Here is a 22,450-nt window from a genome sequence, read left to right as displayed (position 1 = left end):
TACATTCTCCTCTTTTGAAAACACAGGACAGCCAACAGGCGTGGCTGGTAAATTTTTTTAACAAGCCAACTCTCCACTTAACACATTTTTCAGACTTAATTTATATTAATAATAATTTTTCCATCACTTTCTTAAGCCTAGACAATTCACAAAACAATAAATCAAGCTAAGGTTTTTAGCATTTGCCAATTTCCAGGGTATAAAATGTTCATACTAGAACTTGCCTGTTTGGAAGTGGTTCAACCATACCCCAGATTAAAAAAAGGTCTATTTAAAAAAGATCCAAGAGAATTAGGGGAGGATTCAGATTTCATTGATCATGGATTCCTCCAAGAGAAGATACATGCAGTTAGGATGTAGGGAAGGTGGGCGTAGGAGGGCAGTGAGGGAAGGATAGAGCCTGGGCAAGGATTCAAACCAGAACTCTTTAAATATGTCTAGAAGTGAGAACTCTCAGGAAAGATTTTTAAACTAGGATATTGCTAGTGGGTTATGGTGAGTGGCCAGTCTTAAGTACTTGCCAGGTTCTATATTTGAGAAATCCAAAATGGCTGATAAGTAACAAGAGTCAGATATTATACCTGGATTTTGGTAATTTCTCCTCTATGGAGTTCAATTTCTTCTTAGATAAAATGAGCATGTTGGACTGAGTGTTCTCATAACTTCCCTTCAGCTCTAGATCTGATGTATAATGAACCCTTAACTTCATTTTTTTTTCCTTCTTTGTGTTATGATAGAAAACTGGCATTATCTAACAATAGAACCAGTTACAAGGCTTACAATATATATATAGGAAATAGAAATTTCAAAAGCTCTATCTCTGCCATAGTGCAAATTATATTCCACTCTACAGGTAATTTCAAAGGAATTCAGTCAGATGTCCCAAATAAAGAAATCAGGACCTCTAACAAGAAGCAGTGTTGAGGAATGCTTTGGATTTAAGCATGAATTTTAAGAACCATCAAGTGGTACAGAGAAAGATTGTAACTTAATATCCTGATAGAATTTTTCCTTCTAATGCTGTATTTACTAAAGCAACTTCTACTGCCAACTTGATTACAAAAATGAAAGCACAGGCTTTCTCTTGAAATTCCATCTCTGGACCTGAAAACTAACATCAATTCTAAGAAATATTTGATATGAGTGTCATAAATAAGAAATCCTATTTTCCAGTGGTGGTGTCAAAAAGGATTTTTGAAGATACACACACACACACACACACACACACACACACACACACACACACAGCTCCTTAGGACCTCATTAGTATAAGAAGCAGACTCTTGAAATTTCTACGTCAGGAATTTCCTTCTTATACTGATGAAGTCTATCTAGGATGTAGATATGGGATTATCACCACTTATCAGGTGAAATTCCACCAATTTCAGCAATGTGTTGAACACAAAGTCATAAAGACTAGGACCTTGAGAGGTTGTACGATTAATGTGTATAAGAAGTAGAACTTGAATCCATGCCTTTGTTAACTCCACTGCTAGCCCTCTATCTATTATATCAAAGAGTAAATTAGCTATTTATAAATGGCTATTTTTCTTTTTCTTTTGGCAATTGGGGTTAAATGACTTGCCCATGTTCACACAGCTACTAAGTGTCTGAGGCTGGATTTGAACTCAGGTCCTCCTGACTCCAGGGCTGGTGCTCTCTCAATTGAGGCACCCAACTAGCCCCTTTTGGAATGACTAATTTTTACAGAGGATGTGTGTGTGTGATGGGGTGTGGACAGATGAATCATTTTGTAAATTCAGAGTCCTTTCAAGCTAACAAAAATTGATATCTCTTTTCCATTTAAAATGATAGATATAACTTCCTCTTTTTACATAATTTTGCTATGTAGGTAAAATGTGTCCAAGATGCAATTCGTGCCAAGAAGAAAATATTTAATTTTCTTGGAGACATGATACGTCTCATCCCCACAGTGGGCATGTTTATCACCATGAACCCAGGTTATGCTGGACGGGCAGAATTGCCAGAAAACTTAAAAGCTTTGTTCAGGTACACATGCATAGATAATAATATTAACCTACATTGGCTTTAGTAGTAAAGTAGTTCTAAGTTATAAAACATCCAGTTTCTAATCTGATTTTGTCTAATGGCTTCCTCACTACAAGTAACTTAAGTCTTCCCAATCCTGCCAAAAACCTTTCTTCAGTTTTGCAAAGGTCAGTGTTGAAAGATTACCCATGCATATGTTTTGTAAATAAAATTTTAAAAAGATTCAATTGTTTGCATCCCTAGATGGGAAGAAAAAAAAATTTAAAAATAAAAATAACTCTCATCTACTCTGCACATATCAAAAAAACAAAAAACAAACAAAAAACCTTTCTTCAACCATATGTTCCCTTGAGCTACTGTGTTATCTCATTTCTCCCTCTCACTGACAAATATCTTGGGGGGGGGGGGGAGAATCCTATTTCTTTCTCTTATCACCAACTCACTTCTCAGTCCCTTAGATCCTAGCTCCTACTCCCTATTGCTACTGAGACTGCTCTCTCAGAAGTTACCAAAGACCTCATTATTTCAATCTTCATCTGGATACTCTCTTTTCCTTTGGCTTCCAAGACATTTTTTTCTCCTAGTTTCCCTCTTCTGATTTCTTTGCTAGAACTTTTTTCTTTTTCCATTACATATGTTTCAGTCTTTTGCCTTCTCTCTATACTTCTCTTCTCAGTCTTTCCCTCTCAAGCCTTCTATCACCTCTCAGATCTAGATCTTCAATACTGATCTCTCACCACAGCTCCAGATCCATGTTTCTAATTACATACAAGTATTGTGAGTAAAATTTAACAAAAAGATAAACTGAGGTAATTCTCCACACAAGACAACATTAATTAGCAGAGGCATGCTATCTGCCAAAAAGTGAATCAATGGATTGCCTCCTTTTATGTAAAGATCCCAAACAAAAGGATCATTCTCCTTTTATAGGTATGCAGAAATACAGAACAAAGAACAGAAAAAAGTAGATGACATCATAAGATTATGTAAACCATGATTGGTTACAAAGCTAAGATGCAGAGAACAGCATGACTGGTTGGAAATTTGATAATGGGGGCCAACAATGACCCCTTCTTTTTCTCCTGAGACTAACGTTCATTGTTTGAGTTCATGTGCAATTTAGCAAACCCCACATCCTTGAAGGATAGTTTAGCATCACCCAAGCTAAATTCCTTGAAACAAAATTAAGTCAGCAATTAGCAGGAGAGCTAGATTTTTAAACCTAACCTATTACAGGCCAGGTGAGTTCTGAATCATGTTCAGAAAAAGAGAATTATGACTTAAACAATTATAAGGCAAAATCAAATAATTGTAAATAGAATAAAAAAGTAGATGATAATAGGATCAATTTTAATCTCAAGGGCATCTGCAATTGTCCTGCTATCCCCTCAAATTCAATATGTCCAAAACTAATTTTTAAATCTTTTCCCCAAAATCCTGGTTATTTTTTTTTCTGACTTAACTATTTCAATCAGGGGCCTTATTCCTGTGTGTTTTTTTTTTCCTTTCCTTTATATCATACCAGGTTCTACTAATTCTCTCTCCATTACATTTCTCATGATTACCATTTGCCAACATTTTTTATACAGGCTCTCATTGTGAAGGAAATGCACTATAGCACTTGTTTCCATATACTCCCACCTACCTCTAATCTTTCCCCTCCTCTAATCTTAACATTCATATTTCAGTCAGATTAATTTTCCATATGCATAAATCAGATTATGTCATTCCTCTACTCAAAACCCTGAAATTAGTCCCTATTTACTTTTTAAGGCTCTGTAACCTCAATTCAAGTTTCTTTAGAGTCTGGTGCTATCTTACCTTTCCAGCTGTACATCATATTATTCTCCTCTACACACTTCATAGACTAGCTAGAATGGACTGCATTATTGACCTATAAGGCATATCTCACACTTGTCTGCATCTGCACTTTTGTTCATCCTGTTCTCTATAATTTTGAATAACACCCCCTATTCCTATTTGTTATTTAAAGTCCAACTATACCATCTCTTCCATGACCCTTTCCTATTCCCCCAAACAATAATTATCTTTCTCCCTCATATCTTAGGAAGCATCTTTCATTTCCTTTATGCATTCATAAGAAATTATTTTGTTTTACTGTGCTGTGCATATGACATATCCCTCATTAAATAGTAAATTTCATGAAGGAAGGCAATAGAATCACTTAATTTTTTTATCTACTTGAGCATTTAGCACGATACATTTCACATGAATTTAATAGATGTTTGTTGAATAAATGAATGAATTGGCGAACTGATTCATTAATTTCATTTGGGAATGGGGCTATGTATTCTTGACTATATGTTCACCCCTAGAATCCCAAATGAATATAATTCAGATTAAAATCCAAGAATAAAGAAAGAACCAGATTTATGGTTTATTGTGCAGTCCAGGTTAGCTCCCTGGAGGCCTCAGAATCAGCCAGAGTCAGGATAAGCAAAAGTCCTTGGTCTTTAGGGGGAGAAGTGAAGGGGATTGACAAAACTGCCCAAAAGATTGAGCCAGCACAGAATAGTGAGAAGAGCCATTTTTCCAAGCATATGCTAATAGAGTATTGTCCAATAGGTCCTTAAGTGCTCGGTTGTCTGATTCCAGTGCACCTATTCAGAGTTTCAGCCCTTTACAGTTTATCTGGTAAGAAAATATCTGAAATGAAATAAAGGAAGGGAGGAAAAGAATAAGGAAATATTTTACACTAAAAGTCCTTTCTCTACCCTTTCTATATGAATGAGACTAATGAAAAGCCCTTCAAAGTAGATGTTAGTTGGAAGACAAAAGATTAAAGCCTAAAATAATAATAAAATTAGACTCAATTCCTGCCATCTATATTCCTGCCATCAGGCAGCTCTAGGCTGAATGTAGAACATAGTTTCATCATCATTCAATTATATATTCTTGTATCTGCTGTCTGGGTACTGTTTTAGAACATGCAAATGTAGACCTACACAGACAACCAGGAACAGGGACTAACTATGCACACTATAAGAAAGATACAAGGGGGGGAAACCCAGGACATTCAACATCAGAGGAATACTATTTTACTAATTAACTAAGCATTACCGCACCTTTCTGTTATGGGCCAGAATGCTGAAACAAGGATTTGTACAAGGTGCTAAGTCAATGGAATTGACAAGACAATGGTTATCTAGTTTAGCATGGTGCTTAATAGTTCTCTAGTTCAGTTCATGTACTTAGTACTTATTACAGTTCCATACTATGATAATGGAGTATATAACAGCCAGCAAGGATTAGATGAGATTCATTCCATCTTTGATCAGGCTCCTGGTGGCTGGCCTCCTGCACTTTCTCCACTGAGACCAAGGCCGGTCTGAAAGGCTCTTCAGAAAGCTGCCCCAGGAAGGAGATAATAAAGATTTTGGACTTTAACACCTGGCTATTCTTGTGGTGATTGCTGAACTGAAAAGAAGGCTGCCCCAAAGACCCCCAAAGACCACCAGAAAACCAAAGAACATTACACCTTTCTGCAATCTTTACTCTTCCCATTTTCTTTGATGATCACACAAAAAACACTCACTTTGCCCAAGACTCATTAACTCTTTAGTCTGTAAAAAAAAAAAAAAAAATCACTAAATACATTGAACCAGGCAAGAAAAATCAATGTAGTCCATTTTCCTCCCAGCTAAATTGTTATCCATAGCTAACTATGACCCATAGTTTAAGTATTCTATGACTCCATAGGATCCACAGAATCCTTTTGGAATGGTGAGGCCTCAGTGTTGGACTTTATCTCTCTGCACCTAGCTGTGAGATAGGATCTGCATAGTATCATGGTATAGGGAAAAAGAACATGGGATGTGGAGACATGTGGGATGTGTAGTCTTGGATCTGCTATTTATTTACTGTGGAATCTTCAGTAAGTTAAGCTCCTGATTCACAGTTTCTTCATTTATAATATAGAGAGGGAGTTAGGACTATATAATTTCTTAAGGTTTTTTGTATCTCAAACTCTATATCGTCATGAATATAAACAATTAGGAAGCAATTAATTAAGCAAATATAAAATTATACTATATCCAAAATCATATCAGATATGTTGAACAGATATAAAGACAAGACAGTGACTTTTGTTATGGAGAGAGGATGAAGGTTATTTTCTGAAGAAATACTGTGTTTTGAGAAAAAAAAGGCACAAATTTAACAGAAAAGAAAAATAAGCTTGAAGATTTTAAGCCAATTCCATAAATAATGTAGGAATTCTATTACATTCTGTGTTCTAACCATTAGGTGAGACGTAGTAGGACTGAGAAGATTTTTTTAAAAAGTTTTTTTTCTTGAATTTATCTCTTTCAGACCTTGTGCTATGGTTGTCCCAGACTTTGAACTTATATGTGAGATCATGCTTGTTGCTGAGGGCTTTCTGGAAGCTAGGCTTCTGGCAAGAAAGTTCATTACTCTCTATACCTTATGCAAAGAGCTACTCTCTAAGCAGGTAAGTCTTTTCATATTATGCTTTGATTTGTGAAGTTGACCATGAGAGAAGAAGAGATGATTAGTTGTTTTCTGAATGTTCCATACTTGACAATAATTTGGAGATATCTATGTCTTACCTCAAAGGAATGAAATCTAACAGTGACTTGCATTTAGTTAATTAGTTCAGTGTAATATTCTATCAATGCTTGTTGAAAATAATATATATTGAGTTGTTGGTAATGTTAATAATGGAGACATTTCATCGAATAGTTTTGATTTTAAGGAACCCTCAGCAGATTGCTCAAGTCATACCAGTTAGTTGCCTCTTGATTCAAAAAGTCTGTCTGCTAAGGAACTAGGAACTAGCAAGCTGTATTTTCAGAAACTGGTCTAGGGATATATTGTTGTTTTTCTCTTCTACTATAAGTACCTACATTCTACCGTCACAATATTTGGACGGATTTGCTTTTTGGTTTTACTTTCTTTTCCATTCTTAATTTCCCAAGATGTAAATAACATAACTAGAACAATCATTTTTATATATAATGGGAGTACCCTTAATGGTAGCTTTTTTGCATGACTTTAGTACCCACAATACTTGGGCAAGGGAGCTTGTGTATACTATAGGGAGTTCAAATACATTAGAATCCCCTGGGAGACTTGCATCTGGACATGGGGACTAGGTCAGGTAGTATGAACTGGGAAAAGGAAGAAAAGAGAGGGAGAGCTATTTATACCTGAGTACCAAAAAAAATCAACTTAACAAATCTAACAGATAGTACTTGTTTAAAAAACAAACATCACAAGCTCATTATGAATCTAGAATGTGGCAGGCAATCAAAAAAAGGCACCTGTACTGAAGTAAGAGGGCAATAGTTTCCAGGTATGAGGAGGACCCTTCTCTTACTATCTGGATTGTTACGTTCCATTCTGGATACCATGGTTTAAGAAGGACATTGATAAACAAGATAGTGAAGGGTTCTGAATGAAAAGGGAAGTACTATTACTTAAGGAGAGAGCAGAATTAAAGTAGCCTGATGTAGTACGCTACTGTCAACTGAATGAGAAATATTGGTGCTTCAGGTACACTCAGAAGAGAGAAACCCAGGTGATCAATTCCACTCAAAGTGTACTAAAAATCCAAGAGCCAGCTTTCAAATAAAGTTATCTCCAAAGGACTGAAAAAAAAATCTCTATGCTAGTTATTGAGAGAATGCTAAAAGAAGACTGAATGATTAGCAATTTTTTTTATCTCTTCCCATATATAGAGAGACAGTTTACCCACCCAATCAACAATTCTTCCTGGGAAGTTTATTCATCATCTCAAGAAGTTATACCCAGTTCACATGTATGGAAAAATGATTCCACTATTTAATTATTCCTTGTAATATATATTGGTTTATGTCTAATTAAATACTTTTGCTATTAGACTGGTTATTATTGCTTATTGATACTATTATACCACTGAGAACTTAGGATGTGATTTGTAGAATTGATTTAAAATATGCACTGGATCTGAAAAAAAAGTAGTGAGGGTACCCAGAAGGAGATTTCTTAAAATTTGCAGATGTCCTGTTGGCATATACATATAAGAGCATCTCTTGGGTTTTGTTAAGGAGGCAGCAGTTTGCTGCAAGAAAGCCCACTGAGAAAGGTAGATGTTACAGAAGCACAGTCTTTGATATAGTTCTGGAGTATATAAAGTTGTTCAGTATACAATAATGATGTTCTTGATCACCTGTTTGGTAGGATCACTATGATTGGGGATTGCGGGCCATCAAATCTGTGCTGGTAGTAGCTGGTTCCCTAAAAAGAGGAGATCCCAACCGTGCAGAAGACCAAGTCCTCATGAGAGCATTGAGAGATTTTAATATTCCAAAAATAGTAACAGATGACTTACCTGTGTTTATGGGACTGATTGGAGATCTGTTCCCAGCTTTGGATGTTCCTAGAAAACGCGATCTAAATTTTGAAAAGGTAAGGCTATTTCTAGATGCTAAGAAATCTCACTACAGCTCAGTGTAATTGTGATCTTCACATCTCTCTGTTTGCACACTGTATCAGTCTGGTTGGTTCCTATGACTTTTAGGGGTCCTCAAACTAGGGCCTGCGGGCCAGATGCGGCAGCTGAGGATGATTATCCCCCTCACCCAGGGCTATGAAATTTCTTTATTTAAAGGCCCACAAAACAAAGTTTTTGTTTTTACTATAGTCTGGCCCTCCAAAAGTCTGAGAGACAGTGAACTGGCCCCCTATTTAAAAAGTTTGAGGACCCCTGATAAGTGGTATATGTAAACATAGGGATAAATGACTTCTGTTTTTTTTCTTGATATTTACTACTTACCCATTCATTCATTCACCAACTATATGAAAGCAAACACTATGCTAGGTGCTAGAAACATAAAGCTGAAAAGTCACATAAAGAGCTTGCCTTTAGTAGGAGAATAAAACATATACACAAATAAATAATAAGATGGAAATAGACTGTATAAAATAAGATTAGCAAGATTATTAAAACCAGATTGTGGAAGACCTTGAAAAACATACTTGGAAATATATTCTAGTCAAAAGGGAACCACTGAAGGTTTTTGAGCAGAAGGGTGACATGTCTTAAGCAACTGTTCCTTGGGTGTATTATAGTTCTCTGGCAATGGGTTGAATGGTTAATTGGAGAAAGAGGAATGAAAAGCAGGAAAACTGGTTAGGACATGATTACTACAATGTAGATAAGAGGGAATAAAGACTTGAACCTGGCACTAGGAACAGAAAAGATGGGAAATACAAAGGTAGGCTTGCCAGAACTTGATAATTTATTGGCAGTAAAGAAAAGAGATGCTTTGACTTGTGGTCACTAGGAAAAGGATAGTGTCATCAACAAATAGGAAAGTTAGGAAGAGGAGGAGCAGATTTTCAGAGGAAGATCATTTTTTTTGCCAGCTTTTATACCATTTCTATTGCTACCATTTATATAGTGTTATATATATATATATATGTATATATGTATATATGTATATATACATATATCTCCATTCATACATATATAATTTCATTTTGTTCTCAACTAGGAGGTAGATTATCCCTATGTTACAATTGATGAAGCAAATAGGGATTAAGAGACTACTCAAAGTCACACAATAATAAGTGTCTGAGGCAGAATTTGAATTCAAGTCTTCTTGAGTGCTGGATTCTACATCCAATATTTTATCCACTATGCCTCCTATCAGCCTATAGAATGAATTGTTTTACATATTTTTGTTTTCAAGAGTTTGAAGTGTTACCAGGCAATATAGATATAAATGTCCAATAGGCAACTGGAAAGGCACTTAAAGTTCAGGTGAGTGGTTGGAGATGGAGAGAAAGAGTGGAGAATCAGTCAGTTAGAGGTGATAAATAAATGAAATAATAAAAATGAATGGGCAAAAGGAAGACAGTTTAAAAATAAAAGAGGGCTAAGGATGTAGGGTCTTAGAGGATTAAGACTCTTAGGGACATGGTTTCTTGGGAGTTGGAAGGTTTAGAACAGGGGTGAGGAACCATTTTTCTGCCACAGGCCATTTGGATATAAATATAAATAATATCATTTGCAGACTATACAAAATTATCAACTTATAGAATTCAAACAGTGGGAGGTTATTGTACCTAACTTTCAGCTCCTCTTCACCTTCAGTTGTCTTAGCAAATCATTTCTGAGACCTTATATGGCCTTCAGGTTGAATAAGAGAAGTTAGAAAAAGTAGCTAATTAGGTAATAGGTAAAGCAAGTAAAAAGAATAGCAAGGAAACATCTGGAGGAGGAGGTTATATTATATAGCTTAATTTATATTAGTTACACTTCAGGTTGGTGTCTCCCTGAAAAGATTTTGAAAGGGCTCTTTAAGAAGGGGATATTCCATGTCTGTAACATACTAACAAACCAACTCAGGGTGGGCTATTCCTTGGGAAGATCTCCATAGTTAATTAGTCTTATCACTTTGTGGTGAATTCTCGAATCCCACTCACTCCCTTTTCTTCAAATTTGGAGGAGGGAAGAAGGAAGAAAGCTTGTAACTCCTTATTATAAGAATATTTTCTTCTTGGGGGCAGACAGAATAGTGCCACTTTTTTTATGATCTTATCTAGTTTTTACTCCATGCTTTGCCTCCTGAATAAGAGAAATGTTTAATTTTTCTGCCCATCCTAGGTCATTAAGCAGAGTATTATTGAGTTGCAGTTGCAGGCAGAAGATAACTTTGTGCTGAAGGTTGTGCAGCTAGAGGAATTACTCCAAGTGAGACACTCTGTGTTTATAATTGGAAATGCAGGAACGGGTAAATCCCAGGTAAATGGGGCATGGGAGATTGGATTTTTGGCTAAAGTAGGGCTCTAGCAGTAACTCCTCTATTTGTTCCCTCTTCCTTGCACATATTGATATCCTTGATATCCTTCTGTTCTTTCTTTTTTTGTAATATCAAAATGGGGTTTTGTTTCCTTTTCCTTATGTCCTCCACTCATCCCTACCCCCCCACCTCCAAGGTAGGTCTTAACTCTTAAATTTTGACCTCAGTAAGGAGGGTAGGACTGGTAGAATGAAAAAGGATAAGAATTTGGGAGGGGATAGGGCAGGAAGAGTAGATAAATTCCCTGTGGGAGTGGATAAGGAAAGGGAATCCCTTGTGGTAGCATGACTGACATACCTCTTCTTTATTAGATAGCACTACTTGTTGAGGGTGAGTACCCATCCTAACATACCCTAAAATACTGTTCCTCTCTTTTCCTCCCCTTGAATAACCAAGAACATTTCCCTAGTCTTACTGGTACCCTTTTCTTGTTTTTTAACTGCCACTACATCTATCTATGGTCCCCAAACCAAAATTCATCTATGGAATGAGTTCAACTCTTTTCTTCCTCTCTTAACTCTCTGCAAAAAACTGTAATAGCCTCATTTCAGAGAATGTAGATGGTCATTCTAAAGCCCTACAGTGAAATTACCTTGGTTACAATAACAAGTAACAGAGAGTAGTTACATATACACAAGAGTTCCTGTCAAACCCTGCTTTCTCAGCACATTTTAGGTAAAAACTCCCTCTTAGTCTCTCTTCTCTCTTATTGGATTAATTCCCACGCTTCCAAGCTATTATTTCTAGAATCAAGATCTTATGTGTAAATTCAGTTATCATTTCCAAGCCAAGGCAGAACCTGCTGTCAATCCTCACAGAAGCCACTATAACCAACCTTTAGTTCTAGGTCCATGACATTGACCTACACAGTAACTTTCCTTTATTTTCCATATCCTCTAACTTCAGGCCCAGATTCAAACAGAATTTCTACTTGGTAGGAGTAGCTTGAAGGCAATTCTTTGTTAAGAAAAACCCCCAGAATTTTAACCTTTGGGCTTCTAGCAGCTTTGTCCATTTGGCTCAATGCATTTTTACGCTCCTCAGAAATATAGCTTCTGGAATTTTTTTTCTCTTGGTCTTAACTCATTCACATGTTAAATAGTATTTCTTCTGCTTAGATGAATGGTCTCTTCCTTGTTTTAAGTTGTCTGTTTTGCCATGGAGTTGACCCTTGGCCCTCAAAATCAATGCCAATGAAATGTATGTCCTACCAGGTCCTACCAAACTATGGGTCCAGTGGCCTGCTTAACTTAATTCAGAGAGGCTCATCATCAAAAAGTTGACCAACAGGTTTGTTTGGGTTTTCTTTTTGCTTATGTCACTTCATGATATCTACTCTTGTGGAGAGAGTTTGTGGTCTGTGTTGATAAGGGAAGACTCACATTGATTGTATGATACATGTGCCCACTTGCATTGTCTAAATATATAGACATGGCTTGTGGGTGACCCAACTAGATACAATCTGAGAAGTGACCCACCTCTCTCTATGTAGAGGAGAGCCAGCAACCACTTACGTGCCAACCATGAGTATGGGGGGGAGGGGCTCACAAACCTCAGGAGACCCACCAAAGTTGGATGCTTTCTATCATTCCCTGAAAGAGACATTGGGCTACAATTATATTTGTTAACCTAGAAAATGATAGGCTCAGAACAAAAACTACTTCTCTGAGCTCTATTAAAGGAAAAGATAGCCTTTAGCTTACACTTACCAATTTAACTTCTTATCAAACACTGGTTACATAAAAGATCATCATAAATGTAGTGCTGGAGAAACTGAAGCAAGATAGAGATTAGAGAGGGTTTTAATGATTTTATTAGAGGGAGAGTTTGACTGGCAGCCAAACAGGATCCACCCAGCCGGGTGGATGGGACTCTTGTCTCAAAGCATCTAACAACGAGCAAGGGATTCCAGAGACTCTCATAGGGCTCAGCGATCAAGGAAACAAAGGCGAGAGGGGGTAGAGCCCTGGTGATCAGGAACTCCAGGAAAGGACCATAAATTCTTTTTTTTTTTTTTAATTTAATAGCCTTTTATTTACAGTTTATATGTATGGGTAACTTTACAGCATTAACAATTGCCAAACCTCTTGCTCCAATTTTTCACCTCTTACCCCCCACCGCCTCCCCCAGATGGCAGGATGACCAGTAGATGTTAAATATATTAAAATATAAATTAGATACACAATAAGTATACATGACCAAACCGTTATTTTGCTGTACAAAAAGAATCAGACTCTGAAATATTGTACAATTAGCTTGTGAAGGAAATCAAAAATGCAGGTGGGCACAAATATAGGGACTGGGAATTCAATGTAATGGTTTTTAGTCATCACCCAGTGTTCTTTCTCTGGGCATAGCTGGTTCAGTTCATTACTGCTCCATTGGAAATGATTTGGTTGATCTCATTGCTGAGGATGGCCAGGTCCATCAGAACTGGTCATCATATAGTATTGTTGTTGAAGTATATAATGATCTCCTGGTCCTGCTCATTTCACTCAGCATCAGTTCGTGTAAGTCTCTCCAGGCCTTTCTGAAATCATCCTGTTGGTCATTTCTTACAGAACAATAATATTCCATAATATTCATATACCACAATTTATTCAGCCATTCTCCAACTGATGGGCATCCACTCAGTTTCCAGTTTCTAGCCACTACAAAGAGGGCTGCCACAAACATTCGTGCACATACAGGAAGGACCATAAATTCAATTCTGACAGGTTGGGGATAAGGAGGAAGGATCATAAATTCTGATAAGTTGGAAGGGAAGAAGCTAGGAGACACTAAGTCTGAGACCAGAAAGATATGCCTAAATATCTGAGATAAGCCATCTGGAGTTTTATGACTCCTTGGAATGCTAGAGTAGCCAATGCTCCCATCCCTAATTATCTCAATCTTAATGGTTAGGAAGGGGGATTGCTACCAGGGAAACTGAGGCAGAACAATTTAGAGAAACTGAGGCAGGGAAACAGGCATAACAATAAATAGCTAATATATCAAGTAAGCTAATTTGTTTATTGAATTCATTGAAGAAAAATAGCAAACAGAAATTGAAGAAGTTATACAGATTAGATTGTACTAGAGTGTGAAGACCAAGTTAGCACCCTGGATGCCTTAGAATCAGCCAGAGTCAGGATAAGCAAAAGTCCTTGGTCTTTATTCTTGGTCTTTAGGGGTAGAAGTGAACAGGATGGATCCAGGATCTCTCCAACCTTCCTTCTCTTCCACTACCGCCAAAGTGACTCTGGCTTGCCTTACTCCACCCCCTAATTCTTCCCACAATTCTCTGTATACACCAAAAGATTGAACCAGCACAGAATAGTGGGAAGGGTCATTTTCCAAGCATATGCTAATAAAGTATTGTCCAATCAGTAATTAGGTTTAAATGCTCGGCTATCCGACCTTAGTGCATCAACTCAGAGTTTCAGCCCTTTACATCAGAGAATACTCATAATTAAATGAGATCTTTAGCTCAAACCAGGAAAGAGAGAAGATGATATTGTCCTTAGCTTAGGTGCAATTTGTGGTACTTTCCAAGGGTGCAAGCATTACTTGTTATGGCTCTAGTTCCTGGTTTGTTGTTGGGATGGCCTGAATTTGTCCTGGCAACGTATTTCTTTGTAGAGGCTTCCACTAACAAGTTTACAGAATACCTAGAGCAGTGGCATAGTTGAGGTGTAAACTTAAGCATTCTAATCAGTATAAGATTTGAAATATGTTGGGTTTCATTTTATGTGTGTTTCTAATGAATTTGAAAAGATAACATCTCTTTTTTCATTTGACTCTCTTAACATAAAAATTGCTTTTAATGGACTTCCATTTTCCTTTATCATTCTTTTTTTAAAAAATTAAATAACTTTATGGGGGATAGCTTTGGTTTTGATACCATTGTCATTTCTGGATATGGACTCTTTACCTTCCCCAGCTCCCGGGTCCTGGAACTGAACAACAATTAAGTAGCTACATCTGACTGTGTATGCAGCATTCTTCCCCTTCAGTCTCCCTCTTCTCCACTGTAGGCCCAAGTTTAGGTATCACAATTACTCATATTTTAGCTTCATCATATCATTCTTTTCACTTATAATGTTTCAGTCATTATGTATATCATTTCTCTGATCCCATTTATCTCCTTCTGTGTCAGTCCATACAATCAATCATTTGTTCCCCTGAATTCATTATATTCATAATTTCTGATGATGTAATCCTATTATACTCATAATAATAATATTTCATAGTTGTTCAACTATTCACCAACTAATGAGCATCCACTTTGTTTCCAGTCCTTGCTACTGTAAAAATGTGTAACATGCATATTTTAGTATTTTGCTACATGTGGATTATAAGCAGCAAAATTTAAATAATAGATTGGCTTCCTTCTTTGCCATCTGATATATTTCAATATTCCTTCCCTTGCCATAATGGGTGTAAGCTGGGGAAAGCAAGTAGAAGTAGAAAAGTTAAACCACTTTTTAAAAGTCACATAACCCCCCCCCCTCCCACCAATGATTTGAGATTATCTATTGGTTGGATTGTCTATGCTGACACTTTGTTGCATTTGTGTGGATTATTATTTACTGGTATCTGTTAAAAGATGCTTCTTATCTTTAGTCCCTTTGTGAACTAAGACAAATTTGGTCCCTTATCAAAATTATGAAAGGTTCAATGTATAATTAACCACTTGTCCATCTATTTCTTCTCAGGTCTTGAAATCCCTCAATAAGACCTATCTGAACATGAAAAGAAAAGCTGTTGCAGTGGATCTTGACCCTAAAGCAGTCACATGTGATGAACTCTTTGGCATCATTAATCCTGCTACAAGAGAATGGAAAGATGGTAAAAAACCAATAAGCTTCCTTCCAGTGATTGCTGCCTGAATAAGCTATACTTATTATATATTATACATTATTGAAGGAAAATACTATGGGTCCATTGAGACATGGGTGATTCAGTACAGCTATGAATGGATTACCCTCCTCAAAGTCTTCAATTGCTCCTCACTGCCTATAGAATAAAATCCATGCTGGAATTTGAAGTCCTAGCCACTGTTTCCATATAAGAAATCCTATCCATCCTTCAGTCAGTCAATGAGTATTTACTAAATATCTTCCGTGCAAAGCAGCAAGGATAAAAAGAAAGGCAAAAGAGTTCCTCCATTTTAGGGGCTCATAGTCTAAATGACTTTGAAAAAGATCACAATAATAATTACAACAAAATAGTTAACATATATATAGGGCTTACTGTGTTCCAGATACTATGCTAAGTACTTTACAACGATTATTTCATTCAATCCTCTCAACAATCCTGTGAGGTAGGTATTATTATTATTCCCATTTTATAAGTGAGGAAATGAGGCAGAATTTCAGTGACTTGCCCAGTGTCATACAATTAGTAAATTCTTGATGCTGAATTTGAACTCAGGTCATTCAGGACTGATAATACTATACCACTGGAGATTACTACCTATAAATAAGTAGAAGATAATTTGAGAAGAGAAAGAAAACCAATAGGGAAATCAGGAAAGATCTCCCATGAGAAGTGACAATTTTATTAACCAAGCCTTGAAGCCAATCAAGGATTTTAAATGGCAAAGTTGAGTGAGGGTGGAATAGTCAATATCTCATTTACAACTCATATTGTTGAATGAGTGACTAGAAAGTTAATAAGGTGGTGGTCCATCACTGGTTCTATTGTCCAAGGCTATCCCCTTTACATGTATACTTCATCCCTTTTTACCTTCTCTAACAGATCCCTTCCCCCACCCACCCACCCCAACATTTCCTCTCTCTAATCTTCAATCTTTCCCTAGTTACTGAAAACTCTTGCTGTTACAAATATGCCCATGTCTTTCCAACCCTTAAAAAAATCCTCATGGATCCTATTTCAAGTTATCATCCTAGATCTAAAAGCCAAATTCCTAGAAAAAGTTTACATTTGCTGCCTCCACTTCCTGTCTTCCCTTTCAAAATTCCTTCTCAGATCTTTGCAATATGACTTCCAAAAAGCATGGCATTGTAGTATAGTGATCAGACTACTGGATTTGAGGTCAAATCCTGACTTGGCATTTATTTCCTCATCTATAAAATCAACTAAGATCTTTTCTAGTTCTAAATCAATCATTCCAAGACCCTGATCATTCAACTGAAACTATTCTCTCCAAGTTACCAGTGATCTCTTAATTACCAAACTCAATGCTCTTTTCTCAAGGTTCATCCTTATTATATCGATAATAATAGCATGACTAACATTCTATTATTGCATCATTATTACAAAATGATTTACAAATATTAACTCATTTGATCCTCAGGATCAAATTAATATGTGTAAGTACTGTGATTATGATGTGGGTGTGATCCCTTTGAGAATTGATTTATTCCTGATTCCCAACCCCTCCTAGTTGATGCATTATCAATCCAGGACCTTTTGATTCACAAATCCTGATCCCTTTGAATTCCAATAGAAGATCTGGGCCTGTCACAGCCTGCCTAGATCTGAGCCAACTTGGGACTCTACCCACAGGCCCCTCCAGCTGAATCTCTCATTATAAAAGAGTTAAGCTGGAATCCTCTCTTTGCAGAGGTTCCAAACATGTTAGCCTTATGCCACTGTCCACTGAAATCCTGTTCCCAGTGTCCTCCTTATCTCTACCTTCACCTATTTCCTTAACTATACTTTAACCTTACTTCCAAACCCCATAATAAACCTCTTTTATCAATCTAGCTTTTTGGGTAACAAATTCCTTTATTGGGAACTCTCACGCCACTACTAGACTTCATTTAACTCTGTATCCTTGCGGTGAATCCAAAGAGGTTGCAGGGGAGCTCCATTTGACTCCCTGTATCCCAAACCTGCCACTAGACCTCAATTAAACCCTAATTTCATTTAAGTACCCCATATCTAGACCTCATCAATTATTCCCATTTTACAGATCAGGAAACTGAGGCAATTGGGGTAAATGACTTGCCCAAAGTCATACAGCCATGACTGTGACATAGTGCCTATGGCTAGCTTTTGAATATGTCTTCCTGATTGATTCCAGTTGAAACATCTTATAAACTGCACCCACCACCCTAAGCTTTTCTGCAGCTTTAGACATTACTGACCCCAATTTCTTCTCTGAATTTTTGTGGCATTTCTCTCTCTTGATTCTTTTCCCATCTCTCTGGCCACCCACTCTCTGGCCACTTTGCTGCATCATCATATCACATCTCATAACTGTGGATGTTCCTCAGGGCTCCAGACTGAGCTCCCTTCTCTCTATACTTTCCTACTTAGACTTAGAGTGATATTATAAGCAAATTAGAAGAACAAAGGATAGTTTACCTTTTAAGATCTGTGAAGGAAGGAATTTGTGGCCAAAGAAGAACTTGAGTACATTATTGAAAGTAAAATAGATAATTTTGATTATATTAAGTTAAAAAGTTTTTGTACAAACAAAACCAATAAGTAATAAACTAGGAAAAAATTTTTACATTCAAGATTCATTCAAGCTTCTCCTGTATGAAACTTTTTCTCATCTTCCAAGCTGCAGGTGCCCCTCCCCATGACCTTGTATCTTTTATGTATTTACCAGTGTTATATATGTTACCTTCCACAATAGCTGGATGGTGGCAAACCTAGAGTCAGGAATGCCTGAGTTCCAATCTTAAAGTACTTACTAGCTGTACGACCCTAGGCAAATTCCTTAACCCTGTTTACCTCACTTTCCCCATCTGTAAAATGAACTGGAAAATAAAATAGGAAAGCACTGAAGTTTTTCTGCCAAGAAAACCCCATTTAGGGTCATAAAGAGTTAGATGGACTGAAATAACTGAACAACAACTTCCCCAACAGCAATATAAACTCTTTGAGAAGAGATAATTTTATTTTGTATTTGTATCCCCTACACTTACAACAATTGTTAGCACAAAGCAGTGCTTAATAAATGCTTATTGATTGATCTTAATTCAATTTCCTTTTTTTGAAGAATGTAATGTTTCATATATTGAAAATAAGGCTAACTAAATTAAATTCTGTTATCATACAGGACTTTTTTCCACCATAATGCGTGACCTGGCTAACATAACTCATCAAGGCCCCAAATGGATTGTTCTGGATGGGGATATAGATCCCATGTGGATTGAATCCCTAAACACCGTCATGGATGATAATAAGGTTAGTTGGGGACTTAATCTTCTTCCTTTTTACAGTTTTTATCAGTTGGTGATCTCCTTGTACAGAAATAAGACTTTTTTGAATATGCAGTAAAACCTTTTCTTGTCCACAATAATCCAAAGTAATCCAAAATCAGAAAGTATATTATGCCTTGGTACCTTGTTGTTTGTTACTGAGGGAATTTCAGTAAAAGGAAGATCTGTTTTGTAACCTACTCAAAGCACTATTTACTGAATTTTTTTTTAAAGTAGTCCCCTCACATTAACCTTAAGCTAAATAGCCTTAGACCCTGTCCTATTCAACACTTTTGCCAATGATTTGTATGGCCAAAGAAGGGATTTAAATCAGTATTTCAGATGAAATAAAGCAAAGAGGAATATGTGATGACAGATTTAAGATTTATAATGACCATGGTACACGGGAACAGTGAAGTGAAATACATAAGATAAAATGCCAAAAACATAAAGTCCTTAACTGGGTGGGGAGTGGTGGAAATCAACTGTACAATTAGATTGGAAAGATTTGGCATAATGACAGCTCAAATGAAAAAAAGACTATGTTTACTGAAAATTATAAATAAACCAACTGTGTGATAAATGTGTGGAATTTCCAGGGAGGCATATTTGAGTTCATAGAAATACTAAAACCTATGCTGATTTAGTAACCCATTGTTCTCAGCCTTGTTTGTCAATCAGTGTTGGAGAAGGTTGTGTTGAGGGAGACTTTGTTGGGAAAGGCATCACTCAATCTTTTGTATTACCTGTTATTCAGCAAGTCACCTGTTTATACCTGTTAAACAACATGTTCAGATAATTAGGAAATGAAATTCAATGGCCATCCCCTTTTGCTGACCTAGTCCTGTCTGAATTGTCTTTTTCTTATTATGAAAGTTATCAATAACAGCTGATAGCATCTTGAAACTCTTGCTGATCTCCAGTCATTAATTTGTCAACTTATTATACTGTAATCCTTGAGAAACTGAAGCAAGATAGAGATTAGAGAGTATTTAATAATTTATTTGAAAGGGAAAGATTTACTGGGACCAAATGGATCCATGGTTTGGTCCCAGGGCTGAATGAGACTATCATCTCCAAGAATCCAGCAAACAATGAGAGTTCTCAATGACATATATACAAGTGACTCAGAAACAGGGGGTAGACTGAGGCAGGGGCAGAGTCAGGGTACTGAGAGTAGGAACATGGGACTCACAATATGGTTCTGACAGGATGAGGGGAGGCATGGGGACATCTGATAATTGGGATTATAGAATGGGGAGAAGGCATCCAACATTCTGATGATATCTAAGGTAGAAGGTCTTTCTCCTTATCTGGATTATCATGATAAGGAGGGAGAGGTGGTGGTGCAGGATTGAGCAGAACAATTCAGGGAAACTGAGGCAGGACAATTTAGGGAAACTGAGTCAGGACAATTAGGGAAACTGAGTCAGGATAATTAAAGAGAACTGTGGCACAACATTCCACACTCTCTTCTGAATATGCAAATCATTGAATTACTGTCCTCTAAACAGGTTTTAACACCATAATTTTGACCAACTTTATGTAAAGCAAATAAACCAAAATAAAACTAGAAAAATGAAAGGACTTATGGCAAGGACGTCTCTCCCTGATAACCCCAGAGTTAATCAGCAGTACAAAGGTTCCCTGTTACTAGCATGTCAGGTTCTGTGCAGTTGGGGCACCATCTCAGCCAGAGAATTCAGTTTGAGATGGACAGTTCACTGTGAGTTAGGTCTGTGGTCATTTGTGCATTTAACTCAACCTCTGCTTATATAGGGAGTAGCAATGCTCAAGACAGTCCTGCTGCCCATCCTAAGAGGGGTACCCCAAATCTGTCAGGGACTCCAAAAGGGGGAAAAAGTGGGGCCTGGAGTAGCTCCACCTGTTCCCTCTCAATAGAACAGGAGCTGCTACTAGGATCCAGATTTCTGAGCATATTATGCACAGTTAGACCAAGGCAGGCAACCCTGAACTATTAGAGGCCTGGTACCAAACTGCAAGGTCCTTTGAGAATGCTGCAATACTAATTAAGAAACTGGGGTTACAGAAGTGGATAAATAGATCAGAGAGACAGCCAGTCCCAAGACAGATGTATGATTTTTGGTTGTTTCTAAAAAAGAATATCAAAAACTGAGTCTGCCAGGGCAAAGGGTTTCAAAGTTAAAGCATAACCAGCAAATCATCAATCTGAACTAGTGAGATAGTGGGGGGAGGCAGAAGTGCCTAAGGCAAAGTGAATAGGATTCCCATTCTTTCAGGTATTTTGAAAAAATATACCAGTTTCCCCAATTTCCTATCTCTTCCTCCCTTTTTGTTCTCCCTTGAATTATCAAATAACCATATCATATATAAATCCCAAGAATGAAAAAAAAAAATTCCTATACATAACAGATTAGTACAGTAAGTTTCCTAAAATCCCTCAAACATAACAGTAATAGTTATATAAGTTTAACAAATTCCATCCCAAATCTTAAATATACAGTAATAGATGACCCAATCAGGATTCCCAAATTCCCCCATATCAGTCCATCAGGGAAAAGGGACAAATCCTCATTCAAAACTGCTTCAAGCTGGGCATTGGCAGGAGACTCTCAGTCCATCCGGGGGATACATGTGGTGTGAAGTGTTGTCAATCAAAGCTGATCCCAGAAGCAAGTCAATATCTGTAATTTGACCAAAATCTAGAACAAAAAACCCCACAAATCTAACCAATAAAGGTTAGAACAGTCTGAGATAAAAAGACTTGGTTCATCAGACTGCTGCAAAAAGTGAGGAGCCAGCAGCTTCCTATGTAAATAGATGAGTTTGCTTAACAGGGCAGGCAAATGGCTGTCAACTATAGTCCCAAATAAATAGCAGTTAGGTCTTACAGACCACTGTTAATTATCCTCTCATTAGTTGGAAACCTTTAAAAAAAAAAACACTTGAATATCATAAACACAATATCTAGTAACAGATAGATGATCAGGCTAAATACGTACTTGCCCAGGTATTTAGGATATAATGATTACATATAACCAGATTGGAAATAGCAAGGTATGACATAATTGAATTGCGTTAACAGTTTCTATTGACCATTGCTCTGATCATAAAAATCAGTCACAGGAGGAAAAAAATGCAAGGACACAACTGTAATATAAGCAATTAAAACTCAACTTTCAGCATATACAGGATAAAATAGCTTTAATTCATTTTTACTCCAGTTACTCTACTACTAACTATCAGAGAGTGGAGCTTTAAAACTTCCATATAGCATTAACTATAAGCCCAAGGAATTTTACTTCCAATAACAAATCCCATTAACCAAAGCTTCAGATAAACCTTAAACAGATATTTACCAGAACCTTATATTTATAACAGTAAGAATTTGTCTCAGTAAGTTCATTTATTTCATATCTAAGTAGACAGTTTCACAAGTGAACATTATATATACAAATCATTTTGCTT

At 36.9% G+C, this 22,450-nt stretch overlaps 1 protein-coding gene across 3 annotated transcripts in view; it reads left to right on the top strand.

Annotated features, from left to right (window-relative positions):
- DNAH17 (dynein axonemal heavy chain 17) overlaps nucleotides 1-22,450 on the top strand; it is a 254,986-nt gene that overhangs the window by 114,146 nt on the left and 118,390 nt on the right. For all 3 annotated transcript variants that reach the window (XM_031965574.1, XM_031965573.1, XM_031965572.1), the window contains 6 exons: nucleotides 1,853-2,010; nucleotides 6,343-6,481; nucleotides 8,212-8,439; nucleotides 10,643-10,780; nucleotides 15,536-15,668; nucleotides 18,859-18,986. In XM_031965574.1, the coding sequence (XP_031821434.1) occupies nucleotides 1,853-2,010; nucleotides 6,343-6,481; nucleotides 8,212-8,439; nucleotides 10,643-10,780; nucleotides 15,536-15,668; nucleotides 18,859-18,986 (924 nt within the window). The remainder of the gene's footprint in view (nucleotides 1-1,852; nucleotides 2,011-6,342; nucleotides 6,482-8,211; nucleotides 8,440-10,642; nucleotides 10,781-15,535; nucleotides 15,669-18,858; nucleotides 18,987-22,450) is intronic.

This window comes from Sarcophilus harrisii, chromosome 4, assembly GCF_902635505.1.
Source record: "Sarcophilus harrisii chromosome 4, mSarHar1.11, whole genome shotgun sequence".
NCBI classification, from domain to species: Eukaryota; Metazoa; Chordata; class Mammalia; order Dasyuromorphia; family Dasyuridae; genus Sarcophilus; species Sarcophilus harrisii.
The sequence above is the reverse complement of the archived record's forward strand: the minus strand, read 5'-3'. Positions and strand labels throughout refer to the sequence as shown.